This window comes from Orbicella franksi, chromosome 7 (assembly GCF_964199315.1).
Source record: "Orbicella franksi chromosome 7, jaOrbFran1.1, whole genome shotgun sequence".
Lineage (NCBI taxonomy): Eukaryota > Metazoa > Cnidaria > Anthozoa > Scleractinia > Merulinidae > Orbicella > Orbicella franksi.
In genome coordinates this window covers 3,021,633-3,035,793 of record NC_138151.1, presented here as the reverse complement: position 1 = coordinate 3,035,793, position 14,161 = coordinate 3,021,633, and the positions used below count along the sequence as shown (strand labels likewise).

The following is a 14,161-nucleotide window of genomic DNA, read 5'->3' as shown; positions in this document are numbered from 1 at the left end:
CTGGCTACTTCGTAAAAATGTTCACAGCTTGAAGTCATGTCACCCGTGGGTAACATTCTTTGTTATTTAATTTCATATTTTTTGCTATCTCAAGCGGGCACAAGGCTAAGAGTAATTATATTATGCGTTGCGTCTTCAAGCTACATAATTGCTTAGGAGGAGTCAATGGATCTCTGAATGGGTCGAAGATTTGAACTACGCATGTGGCAGAACAGAGCGGGCCATATTGGATTATCAAGTGGAATAGGAGAAATACGTGTAATTAGAATATCAGCTTACCGTACCGCGATAACTAACAGTGAGAGAGGAAGAAAAAATTCATCACGCATGCAAGATGAATCTTCATTTAGCAGTTTTGACATATTGTATACTATCATGTAGTGTTGTAATAATCATTTGTGAGTCGAATGACGGGAAATGCGTCAGCCTCGTCGATGGACCCTTCGACATCTGTACAAAAGCGGGCTACAACAACACACTGCCTTTTCCCAAGGAATTGACGGCTGAATTGCAGACTGAACTAGCGGAATTCTTAACTGTTATTATATCTCCCTGGAAAAACTGTTCTCCTGTGGAGCTCGCCGCAGCGTTGGAGTGTTCGTTCTTATTTCCCAAGTGTAACTCACAAGGAAGGCCCGTGTTACCTTGCAGACGAGTCTGCGGTGAGCTGTTGAAGCAGTGCTACAACCAAACAGTCCAAACAGGCCCAGAGTATCTTGAAATCTTCGTGAATGTTATCCTCTCTGAGTGCCTTACCCTTCCAGATGAAAAACCAAGCACGAAGAAGTGTTTTGAACCACCTAATTTTACCACAAATGACAGCGTGAAAAGTGAGTATTCCTTCGTTTACTCTGTATTGAACCCCTAACTTTTTCTTGGATTTGTATTTACGGAGGGGATGGTGGTGGTGGATAGGTCAGTTAAGACGAGAAAGGGGGTGGGGGGTGGGGGGTATACGAGAACCCGAATGATAAGGGTGCCCACAGCTGCTGTTGTACTCTACCCATGAATGCGCATGTACCATTATGCAGATCTTTAGGGTCTCCCGGCGGGGAAGGGGGGAAGGGGGCAGCCGATAAAGGAACTAGGAATATTTTTGATATTTTTTTGTGAAAGGTTATCTTTGCTATAAACGGAAACTTTTCACAAACATTATTGTTAGAAACGGCCTTGAATCTATTAACAGATCAAGGCAACCCTAACAAATTCATTCAATATTCGGAGACGAGAAGAAGAATCCCGTCGGAAATTTTGAAAAGAATCCCCAAGAGGTACTAAGATACTGTTTCGTAGAAGTGGCTTGTTTTCACCCCTAAGAGGTACCAATTCGAAGACAACACAGTATCTCCTGTCAAATTTTTTCCGGCTCAATCAATCAGTGCTCTAAAAAGAATCGCAAAAGCTCCTGCTGTGGACCTTTTGAGGCTGAACACCCTACGAGGAAACAAAACTGCCTTTTTAACCCCTTAAAGGTACGAAGTGCCTCCCTGTCCTTTTTAATTTGTATGGGAGTACCACCCCCCCTTCCCACCAGGGAAAAGAAGTGTCCTCGTCTTAGAAGAATAGGAAACACATCTCAAACATACTGATATCGTTTCTTTGTTTGTTTTAAATTCTAGAGATAGAGCTATGAATGTATGAAAAATTTTTCATAACGCCCTGCTCAAATTAAAGCGGAGACACAAGATTCTCGTTCCTTGAGCCCTCGCTTTCTGGTCGCGTGTTCACCGACATTTCAAAACGAGTAGCTTTGGGAATGAGAACGAGACAAAAGTAATTACGTATTGAAGACTTCGGTTGCCTTTCTCTTGTTTTAGGTCCGCTGGATCGTGGCTGTCAAAAATTGATCTTTCCTGCCTGTAAAAACTTGGGTATTTATGAGCACACTCTATTTTCGGAACCAGCTCAAAAGAAGATGTACAAGTATTTTTACAACAAAACATACGACGATGAAGATTTAGAAACCGCCTTTCCCAAGAACGTGGAAAAAGATCTTTCCAAGTTTCCCAAGTGCCAAACAAATATCAAGAAGTTGTACTGTGGAGAGCTGTTCCCACCGTGTTTCCCGGATGAAGGGAGTCCCGGATTAAAGACCTTGTGTAGTTCTGTCTGTAATGACATTGTTAGAGACTGCCCGGCTTATTTCAGGTAATTATTTTGCTAGTCTATTTCTGTATATTCAGAATCAGATGCCACTTTATATTACACACTTATGGTCAATATCTAGAATGTTCCGGGCAAAGAATTAATTTGAATCACCGGGAAGTACAGCGAAATTCTATCAGACCGGTGGAATTGAGCCCACCACTGTCGGATTAGCCCGTGTTTATCCGCCCCCCTCCTTAAAAATCTACCCCATTTTTTTAATTGGAGGGGACGGATGTGCACAGGCTATCTTCGGATTATCCTGCGAACATAGACGGATTTCTGGCTTTTGTTTTCTCAGTCTGTTGTTCGTCTGTGTTCACAGGCTACCGTTGAATCGGTTACAACTGGCAGTTGGTAAATGGTAAATTTGCTGCAAGGGAAATATACCAGTATGGTTATCAGCGCGGCGATTTTCATAAAATGGCTAAATCGTAAAATCGCACTTTTAATAAGCTCCTTTCTCGATAAATTTCGATTATGTTTGTGAATAAACTGCGGTTGGAGCCGATGCCGATTTACCGCTGTTGCTGCATGTCCAGTTCGCGATATATCACGGTGTAACAGCTCGTCCTCTTTGTACACAGTGTGTGCCGACCTTTACTTTACGACTTACTTTGTTCGATTTATCCGAGTGCCATCCATGTGATTTTTTTAAGGAATCATATCATGGGAGTAGAGTATTGCAGTACCCTAGCGGAGGGAAACACTAGTCACGGCTACTGTGATCGTAAAGAATGGCCAGAACCATTTTTGTGGCTCAAGTACATAGGTAAGTCTATGTTATGAAAATCTTGCACCGCGCAGCATTGATATAAGAAGCTGAAATGTAGAGAATTGACTTAAAGTAGCTAGAAATAAACCCAAGTATTTCTTTCTGGGAGTTTGCCTTAGAAAGCAAACCAGGGGACCATGCTAAGGAAAGAAAAATGCTTTGAGCTCGGTGAGATTCCGCCCACGACCTCCGGATTAGGTCAGAACCATTGCTCTACCGTCTGAGTTATGAGACCTTATGAGGCCAGATGGGAGCAGGCCGAGGGGAATGGAGGGAGGAAGCGGAAGGGGGGGGGGGGGATTATGAAAGTAGCAATTCGTGGTAAGTTAGATGTTAGGGGTACAAGTGCGAATGTAATGTTGCGCCACACTGCTATGATTTTAGAAGTTTGGAAGTAAGGAATTAATTTTTAATTTTACAACTGCTTAATTTGTGTGTATAACTGCGATGATCAATCATGTCTTCATATCATTCTCCGCAGTTCAAATATACGATGTTTCATATATTCACTTGTGTTATTTAGACTGATTTAGAGTTAACTCTATATTGGTCAGTGGTTAGGGTAGCATGGCCCATGACTCACGCAACCCCCTCCCTAAAGCATTTGCGATGAAGTCGTCTAACCCAACTGATAATACACAAGGAATGATCGGACGCCGTCGTCCTGTTGGATTCCTGTGGACTCCGCCATGCATGGCACTGGAGGTAGATAGCTGCGTTATAATATTTGCATCTCCTCACAGAATCGACAGTAGCACCAACAGAAGAGCCTAAAACTGAAGGTCCCAAAGCGTGGGTCATCGCCGTAGCTGTGGTGGTATCCCTGGGTGTTGTGGGACTCGGACTGGCAGGGATTATCTGGTGGACGTGGCGCAGCCGTGGACTTGGAATGGGGTACACTAAACAACACGATCACGTCACTACATTGGATCAGTGATGAGATGTTTGGTGTACTTCAGCAAATCTTTTTGGCAAAACTATTTACACCGTCAGAGCAAGCTGTTTTTAGCTCGTTTTGTCATACAGCTTAACCCTTAATCCTTGCATTGATCTTACTGTGTGTTGATCAACTGCTGCTTTTATTTTCCAAGCTCAGACAGGAAATTTTGTCGACCTCGTCCCCAGTGCTTTTTCCATTGAAATTTCAAGGGGAAAAAGCCCTGAGAACTGGGTTGGGAATTTCTTTTGGAAAATAAGAGTTTTTTTTTTTAATTTGGTTATTATTATATTTGCTTTAGTTTAAATAGGTAATACTATGTATTATTGTAGAAATGCCGTAATAAATTGTTCTTGTTGTTGTTGTTGTATCTTCGTTGGATTTCCGGCAGCATTGAAGTCAGGACCCACAGAACGTGTTGTACTCTTAGAGTCATTGGTATTTTACAGTGTTATTTTACTTCAACTTTTAAACAGAAGAATACCATCTTCTATTTAGTTTAGAATATCGCACGAAAAAGCGAAACTATTTATATCTTAGAAAGGGCGATGATTGCGCAGGAAACACATCATCCGGTACATACGTCCCCTCTAATTTCTAGCCACGCTTCCATTTCAGATTAGTATAAATCTACTAGCGTTCTATCATGAATGCGGTTCTCTCATTGGCTGCGCTACCACTATCTATTCTGTTTTAGTATAAGTCTCCTACCATTCTATCACAAATGTTGTTCTCTGATTGGCTACACTACTCACTATCTATTTAACAAATAGATTCCATGTTGCCGTGCGTCTGTTCAGTAATAGATCACAGATGACGTCAAAATGTGGTAAGAACAAAAAAGTGGCACACGAGGCGATAGCCGAGTGTGTCAGTGATGTTCTTACCACATTTTGACGTCTTCTGTGATCTATTACTGAACAGACGCACGGCAACATAGAATCTATTTGTTTTATATAATAACGAAACAAACTACTACAGATAAAGATTTATTTTGTTTCAAAATCTTTCCACATAACTCGAAAGCCGGCCTTTGCCCACTTTGGCGAACACGAAAAAAAGCCATTTGATGTAATCTATTGTCTATACAAATTGAAGCAATCTCATTGGTTGCTATGCGTAGCAAAGAATTGTGATTGGTCCAGGAAAATCACGCCACTGTCAAACTTGACTCGCGCGTCGCTTCTCTTGGAATGAAAACTTACAGCAAAAGTAGAATTGAACTGCGAAATCTACAAATCTTAAAGAAAATGCCGGATAAGTCAAGTCAATTTTTGTCATCAGAGCAGCCCCGTGAGCCGAAAACCTTGGATGTAGCCTCGAATATTGCAGGAGTTAAAAAACTACGCTCGGAAAACTTGCGGTTGCGGTCAACCTGGAGGCCATTCGATTCGAGTTTTGAATGAAAGGAGCGTTAGTGATGGTGGAAATTTGTGTCCTCTGTGGTTGGTGATTCTCAAATCAGTTTGAAATAGTGTCGGAGATACCTTTTAACTGCGATACAGTTGGCTGTGAGCTGTAGTGAGCTATACTTTGCTCGCTGCTGTGCCCTGAAAAGGACTGGAACATTCGCATCGGAAAGCAAGGTTATGTGTTTAATTTCACTGATTTTAAGACGTGGTTTTGATGTTTTATTCCACACAATCGCTGTATCGACAATTATTTTGAGACTGAGAAAAGTTCAATGTTTTAAATAAATTAATCTCATAAACATTTTGTTTATTGGGTTTGTTAGATTCGAGATAAAGCAATGGTTCTCGGCTTACCAAGACCAATTTTGTGTTTGGTTTAGTCTCGCTCGACTGCCGACTGAGATTGCTCGAGTATTTTTTCTGAGTCATTTTCTAAAACAGAAACGGCTTTATCTTTCTTCTTCCTACTAGACTATTCTTCTGGTACCTGTTCAATGCCTGGACAAGACTTTCTTGTACCTTGTCTTTTGCCCAGTCATGTAAAATATTATCTAAATTCTCAAAACTTTCCGCCATTTTAAAACACAGACGGAAAAACTTTGAAATGATGACGTCAATCGTGCGTCTGTCCTCTAATAGATCATAGGCGAGAACCAATCAAAATGCAAGAATAACTTGGGTTATTATATTATCTGTGATAGATAGTGAGTAGCGTAGCAGTGTGCCCTTGTTAGCAAAATGACGATCGCTTCTTGGCGTTTTCGAAGTGTCTGTGAAGAAGATTTAGATAAAGTTTTGAACGACTAGTAGATTTATTCTAAAACAATTAGATTATTTGCTCTTGATTTCTATGCGCGATAGTTGACTCGGGCTGCGCCCTCGTCAACTATCAAACGATAGAAATCTTGAGCTCATAATCTAATTGTTTAGTAGATAGTGAGTAGCGTAGTAGTATGCCCTTGTTAACAAAACGAGGGCCGCTTCTTAGCGTTTTCGAAGTGTCCGTGGAGAGCATTTAAATATAATTTTGAACGACTAGTAGATTTATGCTAAAACAATTAGATTATTCGCTCTCGATTTCTATGCGTGATAGTTGACGAGGGCGCAACATGATAGAAATCTCTAATTGTTTATTCGACACAGGATCAGTAGAGGAATACCGACCTGGGGGGACTCCCTCTTGCAAAGGCCGGGGATGTTCTTCGTCTCGCATAACGGGTTGGTCTCACTTTGGATGTTCATGACGAAATGTCACTAATTTTAGCTGTCAAAGTATCTTATAGGGTGCACTCGAAGAAATAATAATAAAACATTTTTAGGCTCGATTTCCGCGGGTCTCTAGATCTCTGGGTCGACTCCTTTCCTGAACAGCACGGCCGGTGATCGAACCGACTCCGTTTTAAGTGCTATCTGTTTTAGAGGTCGACTAAAGCTCGAGCCAAACCTAGATTGGTCTCAAATCTAATTCAAATTTTCCGACAAGCATCCCTGACCTTTTCATGTCTCCTCCGGAAATAGCAACTACATGAAAATGGCGTGACAACACAGGGGACAGCACGACACTGCGGAAATACCCGGTTCACTCGATTTACACTGGGCATCACCCGTAAAAATGATACCCAAATTACCGGGCAGCCGCTGTAGTACGTACTATAGTACGGTATATATGATATGAAGTCGAGCATAATGGCGGCTTGACCGGAGGTGCACATACAGGAGAAATTTGGACAGCTACAGAGCTTTTTTCAGTTAAAAAGAGCGTATTCGGGATTTATACTGGGAATTTTTCCTATTTACGTGAACACGAAAGCAAAGGTCATGGGCCGGTTAGTGTTTTTTTTTTTTGGATAACTTAAATGTGATGTAGCGATTCGTTTTGTTTTGAAATTCAGCTAATCCTTTACCTGAGGTTTCTCTTTCTTATGCTTATGACTACCTTCCTTTATTTTAATTCCTCAACCGAAGGAAACGTTTTAGGGCAGAAGTGAACGTGAGGTATCACCAAGAAGATGGTGTCCAAACTAACAGGTTGGAGCAGCTGAACGCTGTTGGCGAGACGAATGGTATAGGGTTTAGTGGTAATGCTGATGCCGACGAGCCGGGCCATGAAATTGATTTAAATGCTGCAGCACCGGACATGGAACAATCAGATGAAAGTGATGGAGCAGAGACATCCACCACCAATCACTACCAGAGGCTGCAAAGAGCAGAGAATGCTTGGTCAAAGCTATGAGAGGGTGTTTTGGCAACAATATTGAAAACCAAGCGTCTTTATTTGATGAGAGGTGCCACTTCTGTGAATCAGAAGCTGGTGTCTGTCGTTGTCTTGACTGTGGACCTTCAGTCAGCTTTTGCAAGTCTTGTGCTGTTTCAAGGCACACCAAATATAACATTTTTCATCACGTTGAAATTTTAACTGTAAGTCTTCTCTCTGGTTTATACTTTGTAGTTGTAAGTTTTGAAAAGTAGAAGTAAGCGTGATACAGTACGTTCAAACCTTGCCCTTAATTTTACAAAGACATTTGGTTACTCTTGCCTTTCTTCTATTTGTGTTTTCTTCGTTATGTAAAAGCTTGGTCTTTTAATGCATCTGCAGTCCACCCTGTTTTATTGACTATCAGTGAATCAGCCTCAACCCACAAATATAGGTTCACCTAATTTTGTAGTTTGTGTGTAGTTCATTGTTTGTCATTCATGAGATTATTGGCATGTGTAAGACCCACCAAGTCAGCTTAGAGATCTTTCCAAGATATGAAGGCCAACTATTTAAAGTTGTGTTCCATAAACAAAGTGGGGTCTCCTGTTTTCGTAGGAGATCATGGCAAGCTGACGATTTTTATAAGCACATGCATTGAAATGGCTGATTTCTTTATTCAACACACCTGTTGCATTGTAGGCTGTTGATGTGTGGTGCAATCATATTAGTTTATTCAGTTGTATTACAGATTTATAGTTATGTTGAATGATCTAAATTGTATTTTTAATGTTTCAGTTAAATATGTGTTTTGTTTAGGACTTAAAGATCTATGTCCCCTTAGAAATGGAGCGAATCTTGGTACTTGGCAACCATCATTGTTCTAGTACATCTACTACTGGTAGCTCTGTCCTTTTCCGTGAAGTAACTGTTGTAGACTCTCGAGGTTAGATATGTCAGCTAGCTTACTATGGTGCCGTGGAGTGTCTAATCTTATGTAGACAGCAATTTAATGTTACGTATCAGTCTTCATAAGTACATATAATTTTTATCGTTAAGTCCCAATTTATAAAAAAAAGAGAAAAGGATGTGTCTGCCACAGGGCATACAGTAATGTTAAGATCCTGATATAGGCTTCTTCGTAATTACATTTAATTTTAATCTTTCAGCCCCAGTTGGAGAAAATGAGGATGTGTGTACTAAAGAGCGAACAGTAATGTTAAGATTCTTGTAGAGGCAAATTGATATTAATAGTAGTTGTAAATCTTGTTTGTGGGAGAGGCAATAAACAGTGAGTTGGTATATTGTTAATTTTAGGATTCTGTTCTGTAAGAACATGCCTTGCTGGTGTGTATATTCATTGACGGTGCACATTTTCTGTAGACAGTTCTTCATATGTATACATGTATAAATTATGTAATCTATCTATATTTATATTTATGTAGGCTATCAAACAAAAGTGAAGGTGCAGTTTTGTAACTGTGAACCCGATTTTCTGCGGCTGTTACGTTTCAATCTTTGGGGTGCAACACCAACAAAGCCTGAGTTGGCATTCACTCTAGATTTGATGAAGCTACTACACACCCTGAATCTTGAGTGTCAAGTAGCTGTTAAAGACTTCTGTGCTGCCCTTGAGATCCTGACAGATGATGTTATCGTCTTTTCAGTGAGGACCACCTTTGATTCATATTCTTTCTTGTAATATTATTCTTTATTTTCTGCATCTATTTCTTTATGCTTCCATGTTTTAAGAGCAAAGTAGGCTGTTTGTGCCTTAAACAATCTTGCTTGTTTTTGAAGTACAACAGTGCTTGTTACTTATTTCTCACAGTATATATAATGACGATACCACATCATTTGTAGGTATTTCTGTTATATTTTTGGAACCCTCCTGTATTTTGATATATCCCACCATTAGTTTTTACCTTAGGAATACTTGCCTCAAAACACTGCAGGTATGAAATTTAGGTTTAAGATATACTACCAACAAGTTGTGGCTTGTACATTACTTTAGATATGCATGTGTGCCTTTTCAGACAATTTTTTTCCAAGGATTGCGATGGCTGTCTGTTTACATTGTACCTATAACTGGTTTGTTTTTAGAACCAAAGAAAGCTATATCCAGTGGTCATAGACAGTCTTGAAGAATTTAGGTTTGTTCTATTTTTATGTCTCCTTACACCTTACTTATTATTGAACTACATTTGTAGTACTAGTTACTATTTATTTGTATTAAGTGTTGAGCTCTGAACAGTGCAATGTTGCTGTTTTTTTGCAGGTTATATTGTCATAAACTATCCACTCTTAAGTTCACAGTTAGTGCTTGTAATGCTGTTGAAACTATAGTGTGTCCTGCATGTCCCAAGGTATGGAGAATGGTGAGGTCAATATTGTAAGTACAGTGAATGTCTTAAGTGACAATCTGACATCCTTTGATTGAAACAGAAGGAGATGGGAATGGCTGATATTGCCTGAGATTGTATGTTGATGACCTTTGAACACTATACCTTTAGTTCACTGTTGGGACTTCTAGTTAGCTTGGAATCCCTAGCCTGTTTGAAATTGTTTTGCTGAATGCTCATGAAGTATATCATTATGGGCCATGTTTGGAGACTTCCCTAGCTAGTTGTATAGACAATCTAGGTCTACCTAGAAAGAGATTGTTTAGTTGCCTAATCACTCTGTGTTAATTAATACACCTTTGCAGACTCAGGGTACCCTTCTTGAATCCATGGATGCCTTATTTATTGGCCGAAAAAAGTCAGCAGGCAGAAGTGTGAGAAATCCTCTCTTTGGAACTGTTTTGTTTGATGATGACACAGAGGTGGAAGAGTTTGTTCAGCAACATCCAACAACCAGTAGAGCAAATGGGGTGTGTGGAAACCTGTTTTCTCCAGCAGAACTATTTGAGACATTAACTGACTGAAACTATGTTGATACAGGGCTGTTAAAATTACATTAGAAAAATGATCTGGTAGTGGGAAAGTGCAATGAAGGGTGGGGAAAGGCAGGTATTTACCTAAGATTATTACATTAATTGTATATTGTCTTAACTACAGCAGCGGGAATCACCCAGCTGCATTGTGAATATCTCTTATTATTATTGCTATTAGTCAATTTAGATTGACTATTTAAACCTTAAAAATGACAATGATATTTTTTGTTGTTTCTCCTGTACTTAGACTCACAGAATTGGATCATTTTTTGTTTCATTTAATTATAAGGTGTGTGGTGACTTTCTTGCTGGTGATGCACTACGTTCAAGATCTCGATATTCTACCCTCAGTGAAACTGCCATATTTGGGCGGGCCTGTCGTCATGAGTTTCCCAAAAAATTTGTCAATATGAAACATGGTGAAAGGTAACATTTGTTTATGTTGTACTCCTTTACTGAATTGTCACTGTCAGAATTGCTTTGATTACTTTATTGATAATTTCTTTATTTCCTACCTTCCTTCCTTCCTTTCTTTCTTTAATTCTTTCTCTCTTTCTCTCTCTCTTGTTATGTAATTTTTGTTAAAGGATATAACAACATCAACAACAACAACAACATCCTCTTTATTACCCTTTTTTCATTAATTAATTAATACAGAAATATATAAAATATTGCTAAAAATTAGGGTTCTGGCAACCCGAAATAACCACTAGGTTAAAAATGCCGGGTCGCCAGTTTACAAATTGGTTAGTCAATGCTTTAATTTTGTGTCTAATTTTTAATTCTATGTTTTAATTTTGTTTCTAATAGGCTTGCATACCCAGTTTGGATGTTGCAGAATCTGCTTGAGGAAATTGGTGATCAGTCCACAGATGTATGCATGCTTTATGATATTGCTTGTCACCTGGAAACTCATTTGCAGGTTCTGTTATCATTTTTTCATTTACTATTTTCATGAAAGTTCATGTAGATCTTATAACAAAGTCTTTTAAGCACCAGTTAAGCAATTAAGTTTTTAATTTTGCTTTGATACAATATTACCACTGTAGGCCCAAGGACAGCATCACATCCTACAGTCTGTCAAGTTTGCCATTCCCATTTTCCATAGCTATGGACACAAAGCAAAATGCCAGGTTTGCTTAAATTATTCAGTTGACATCTGCTCATGTGTGTACATGTGTGTTTTTGTTTGTTTGCCACACTGTATATCATGTTTTCTGTCTGAAAATTTGTCACAAAATTTCTTGGTGATTATTATTGAAATGTCCACTTATTTGAAACTAACTGTATGTCAAAAAAGTAGTATTTTAAAAAAGATGAGCATGTATGGCCACCCTGTGTTATGGGGTCAATGTTTGTGTTACTGGGATTGAACAGCATTTGTACTGTGTATTTAGTTCTGTTTTGATGAATTGTACTGATTTTCTAGATCAAATACAGTCCCAGGAGAGTTCCTGGCTTTGGTCTCACAGATGGTGAAGTCATGGAGAGACTTTGGTCTTTTTTATGGAGATTTGGAAAAATGACCAAGGAAATGAGGCCAAACCACCGGGTGGATGTTCTATGGATGCTCTTTTCTTTTACGCCAAAAAAAGATCAGCAAGTTTAGGTTAGCTGAATGAACTTTTCATTCGTGCAATGTCAGTAGCAGCTTAATTAAGAAATTGTTGTTTAGGAAGGATTTCTTTGCATGGTTCCCGTGAACTTCTTTTTTACAAAAATATACGCCTCTTTGTTGTATGCTTTACAAGCAAATTTTCCCCCCTCTAGTCTTCTCCTTTTCCTTTTGAAACCCTTGGATGGCAAGAAAATGCTGAAATTCTCATTTAAAGAATAGTTGTTTAAGAACCATCAGCTTTAACTAATATTTTATTTTTAAGGGAATTTTATTTTCATTCCATTTGTTTCCCCCAGGGAAACTTTTGTGTGTTCGCATGAAGAAAGCACATTTGGTAATTAAAGATGCAGAGGAAGAATTGTCAAAATTGCAGGATAGCCTTACAGGTCAGATTGTTTTGCTTCCTCCTGATAATGTTGACTGCTGAATTCATCTGTGCCTGTTACAGTTGGAGTCATGTACCTAATAGATTCATTTCAGTCTTTTGAGAATTATGTCACTTTTCCTTTCAGAAACAGGCGATTTTTTTTTCTGTATTCCATTTCCTTTCCTTTTGCAACGTCCATGCAAATGAGACATGTTTATAGTATAACTACAGTATGTTCACAAGAAAATATCAACACGGTTTTATACATGTAAGCTGTCGAAAAGGTTTGAATTGCTTTACACTGAGGACACCAATTAAAAGGGTTCAAAATCTGGCCTCAACTCGGGGAAGAATTCACCGAGGTATGTTTTATCATAAAATATCCAATTTTAATTATACTGTACTTCAGTAAGCTTGAGGCTGGCAAAAATGAAATTTTAAATTTTCATGTTTATTATTGTTTCTTTGTTTCTTGTCATAATTTCAAATTGTTGTAGTTCTGTATTTTGCTTTTAGCGCCTCTAAAGTGTGAAAATTATTTTAAACTAGTTGCATAGCTATTAGAGTTTAGAAAAAAAAGCTATTTAGCTATTAGAAAAAAACACAAGAAGTACATTACATCTGATCATCTTAAGATGGCAGAAGACATGGAATACAAAGCTGTTAAAAGGGTAATTAAAAATACATGCATATGTTATTGCAAGACAATAAAAATACCATAAAATCTGGGTAATAACAACTTCCAATTAAAACTCAATAAATGAATTTCATTTTTAGTTATAAATAGGCTACCCCCCTGTATTCACACAGCAATCTTCTGATTGTAAGGCCACCCAGATAATTTCTGACCACATTACCTTAGAGCCTGAGGCTCTGTATAACTTTCTAAGATTAATATTTGTTTACATATTACTATTATCTGGATTTCCTAATAGAAAACTTCTTCTATTGTACATTTTTTTTCGATTTTGGCTCGGCAAAAATCCTTTTAGATACTGTCCATGGATGATTTCCACAACATCAATGCTGTAAAAACACCAACTGAGAGAACAGTGACCAATGCTCTCCATATGGCAACTCCTCTCCTGAACATTCAGCCATCTGTTGATGGTGGGGAGAGGCAGAGGGCAAGAGCCCGGGAGAATATGGGGCAGGAGCCCGGGAGAATAGGGGGCAGGAATCCAGAGAGAAATGCAAAATGCTAATTTTTGTCATTCATTAAGGCTTCAAATACTTTCAAAAACAAGAACTGAAAATGTTACTTGACTTTCATTTAGTGTCTTTAGAGACTTCTAGGCCGACAGGCAAAGAAAAATTCACCCTTGGGCTCAAAATGAGGCCCAAAATGAAACCCTTTGACAATGGTTACATCATAGGTCATTCACTTGAAAGATACGGGTAAGAGTAGCAAGGCTGAAAACGAAGGAAAAGGAAATGCCCAAGGGGTGTGCAGCTAAATGACTTAGATGTGTTTTGAGTCTCTTAATTTACAGGGGACAGGAGCAGGACGAACAAGGGTGGGAGTCAAGAGATAGAGGTATGGGAAGTGGGAGAACAGGGTATGGGAAGTGGGAGGTTCTGACTCCGCTGTCTCTTCCCCCACTTGATGCAGTACCTTGTCCCTAAGTAAAAGGTAAAGTCTGCATTGAGCCAAGTGGCCCATCAGGCCAGGCTTATCTCGAGTTCTGTAGCATGAACTGACTAGGAGTATTTCTACTAACCCTCTCACAGAGGCACTGTGAGAGTGAAAGTGTCTTGCCCAAAAACACAACACAATG

General features: G+C 39.1%; 2 protein-coding genes across 2 annotated transcripts; both read left to right on the top strand.

The window, feature by feature from the left end:
* The first annotated feature begins 28 nt into the window (after nucleotides 1-28).
* LOC145493265 (uncharacterized) lies at nucleotides 29-4,221 on the top strand. The gene is made up of 4 exons (XM_081472690.1): nucleotides 29-830; nucleotides 1,818-2,148; nucleotides 2,805-2,917; nucleotides 3,664-4,221. Exons 1-4 carry the CDS (start codon nucleotides 335-337, stop codon nucleotides 3,855-3,857), a joined length of 1,134 nt encoding a protein of 377 aa, XP_081328816.1. The 5' UTR covers nucleotides 29-334; the 3' UTR covers nucleotides 3,858-4,221.
* Nucleotides 4,222-6,906: 2,685 nt separating this feature from the next.
* Nucleotides 6,907-11,356, top strand: LOC145492774 (uncharacterized). The gene is made up of 8 exons (XM_081472160.1): nucleotides 6,907-7,687; nucleotides 8,283-8,409; nucleotides 8,909-9,129; nucleotides 9,567-9,616; nucleotides 9,742-9,829; nucleotides 10,171-10,335; nucleotides 10,688-10,824; nucleotides 11,209-11,356. The coding sequence occupies exons 1-8, from the start codon at nucleotides 7,499-7,501 to the stop codon at nucleotides 11,354-11,356; spliced, it is 1,125 nt and encodes a 374-aa protein (XP_081328286.1). The 5' UTR covers nucleotides 6,907-7,498.
* The last annotated feature ends 2,805 nt before the right edge of the window (nucleotides 11,357-14,161 follow it).

Coding starts and splice junctions, on each gene's coding strand:
- LOC145493265 (XM_081472690.1), top strand. CDS start 335: ATGAATCTTCATTTAGCAGTTTTGACATATTGTATACTATCATGTAGT. Junction 831..1,817: donor CACAAATGACAGCGTGAAAA/GTGAGTATTCCT, acceptor CTCTTGTTTTAG/GTCCGCTGGATCGTGGCTGT. Junction 2,918..3,663: donor TTTGTGGCTCAAGTACATAG/GTAAGTCTATGT, acceptor ATCTCCTCACAG/AATCGACAGTAGCACCAACA.
- LOC145492774 (XM_081472160.1), top strand. CDS start 7,499: ATGAGAGGGTGTTTTGGCAACAATATTGAAAACCAAGCGTCTTTATTT. Junction 7,688..8,282: donor ATCACGTTGAAATTTTAACT/GTAAGTCTTCTC, acceptor TGTTTTGTTTAG/GACTTAAAGATCTATGTCCC. Junction 8,410..8,908: donor AACTGTTGTAGACTCTCGAG/GTTAGATATGTC, acceptor ATATTTATGTAG/GCTATCAAACAAAAGTGAAG.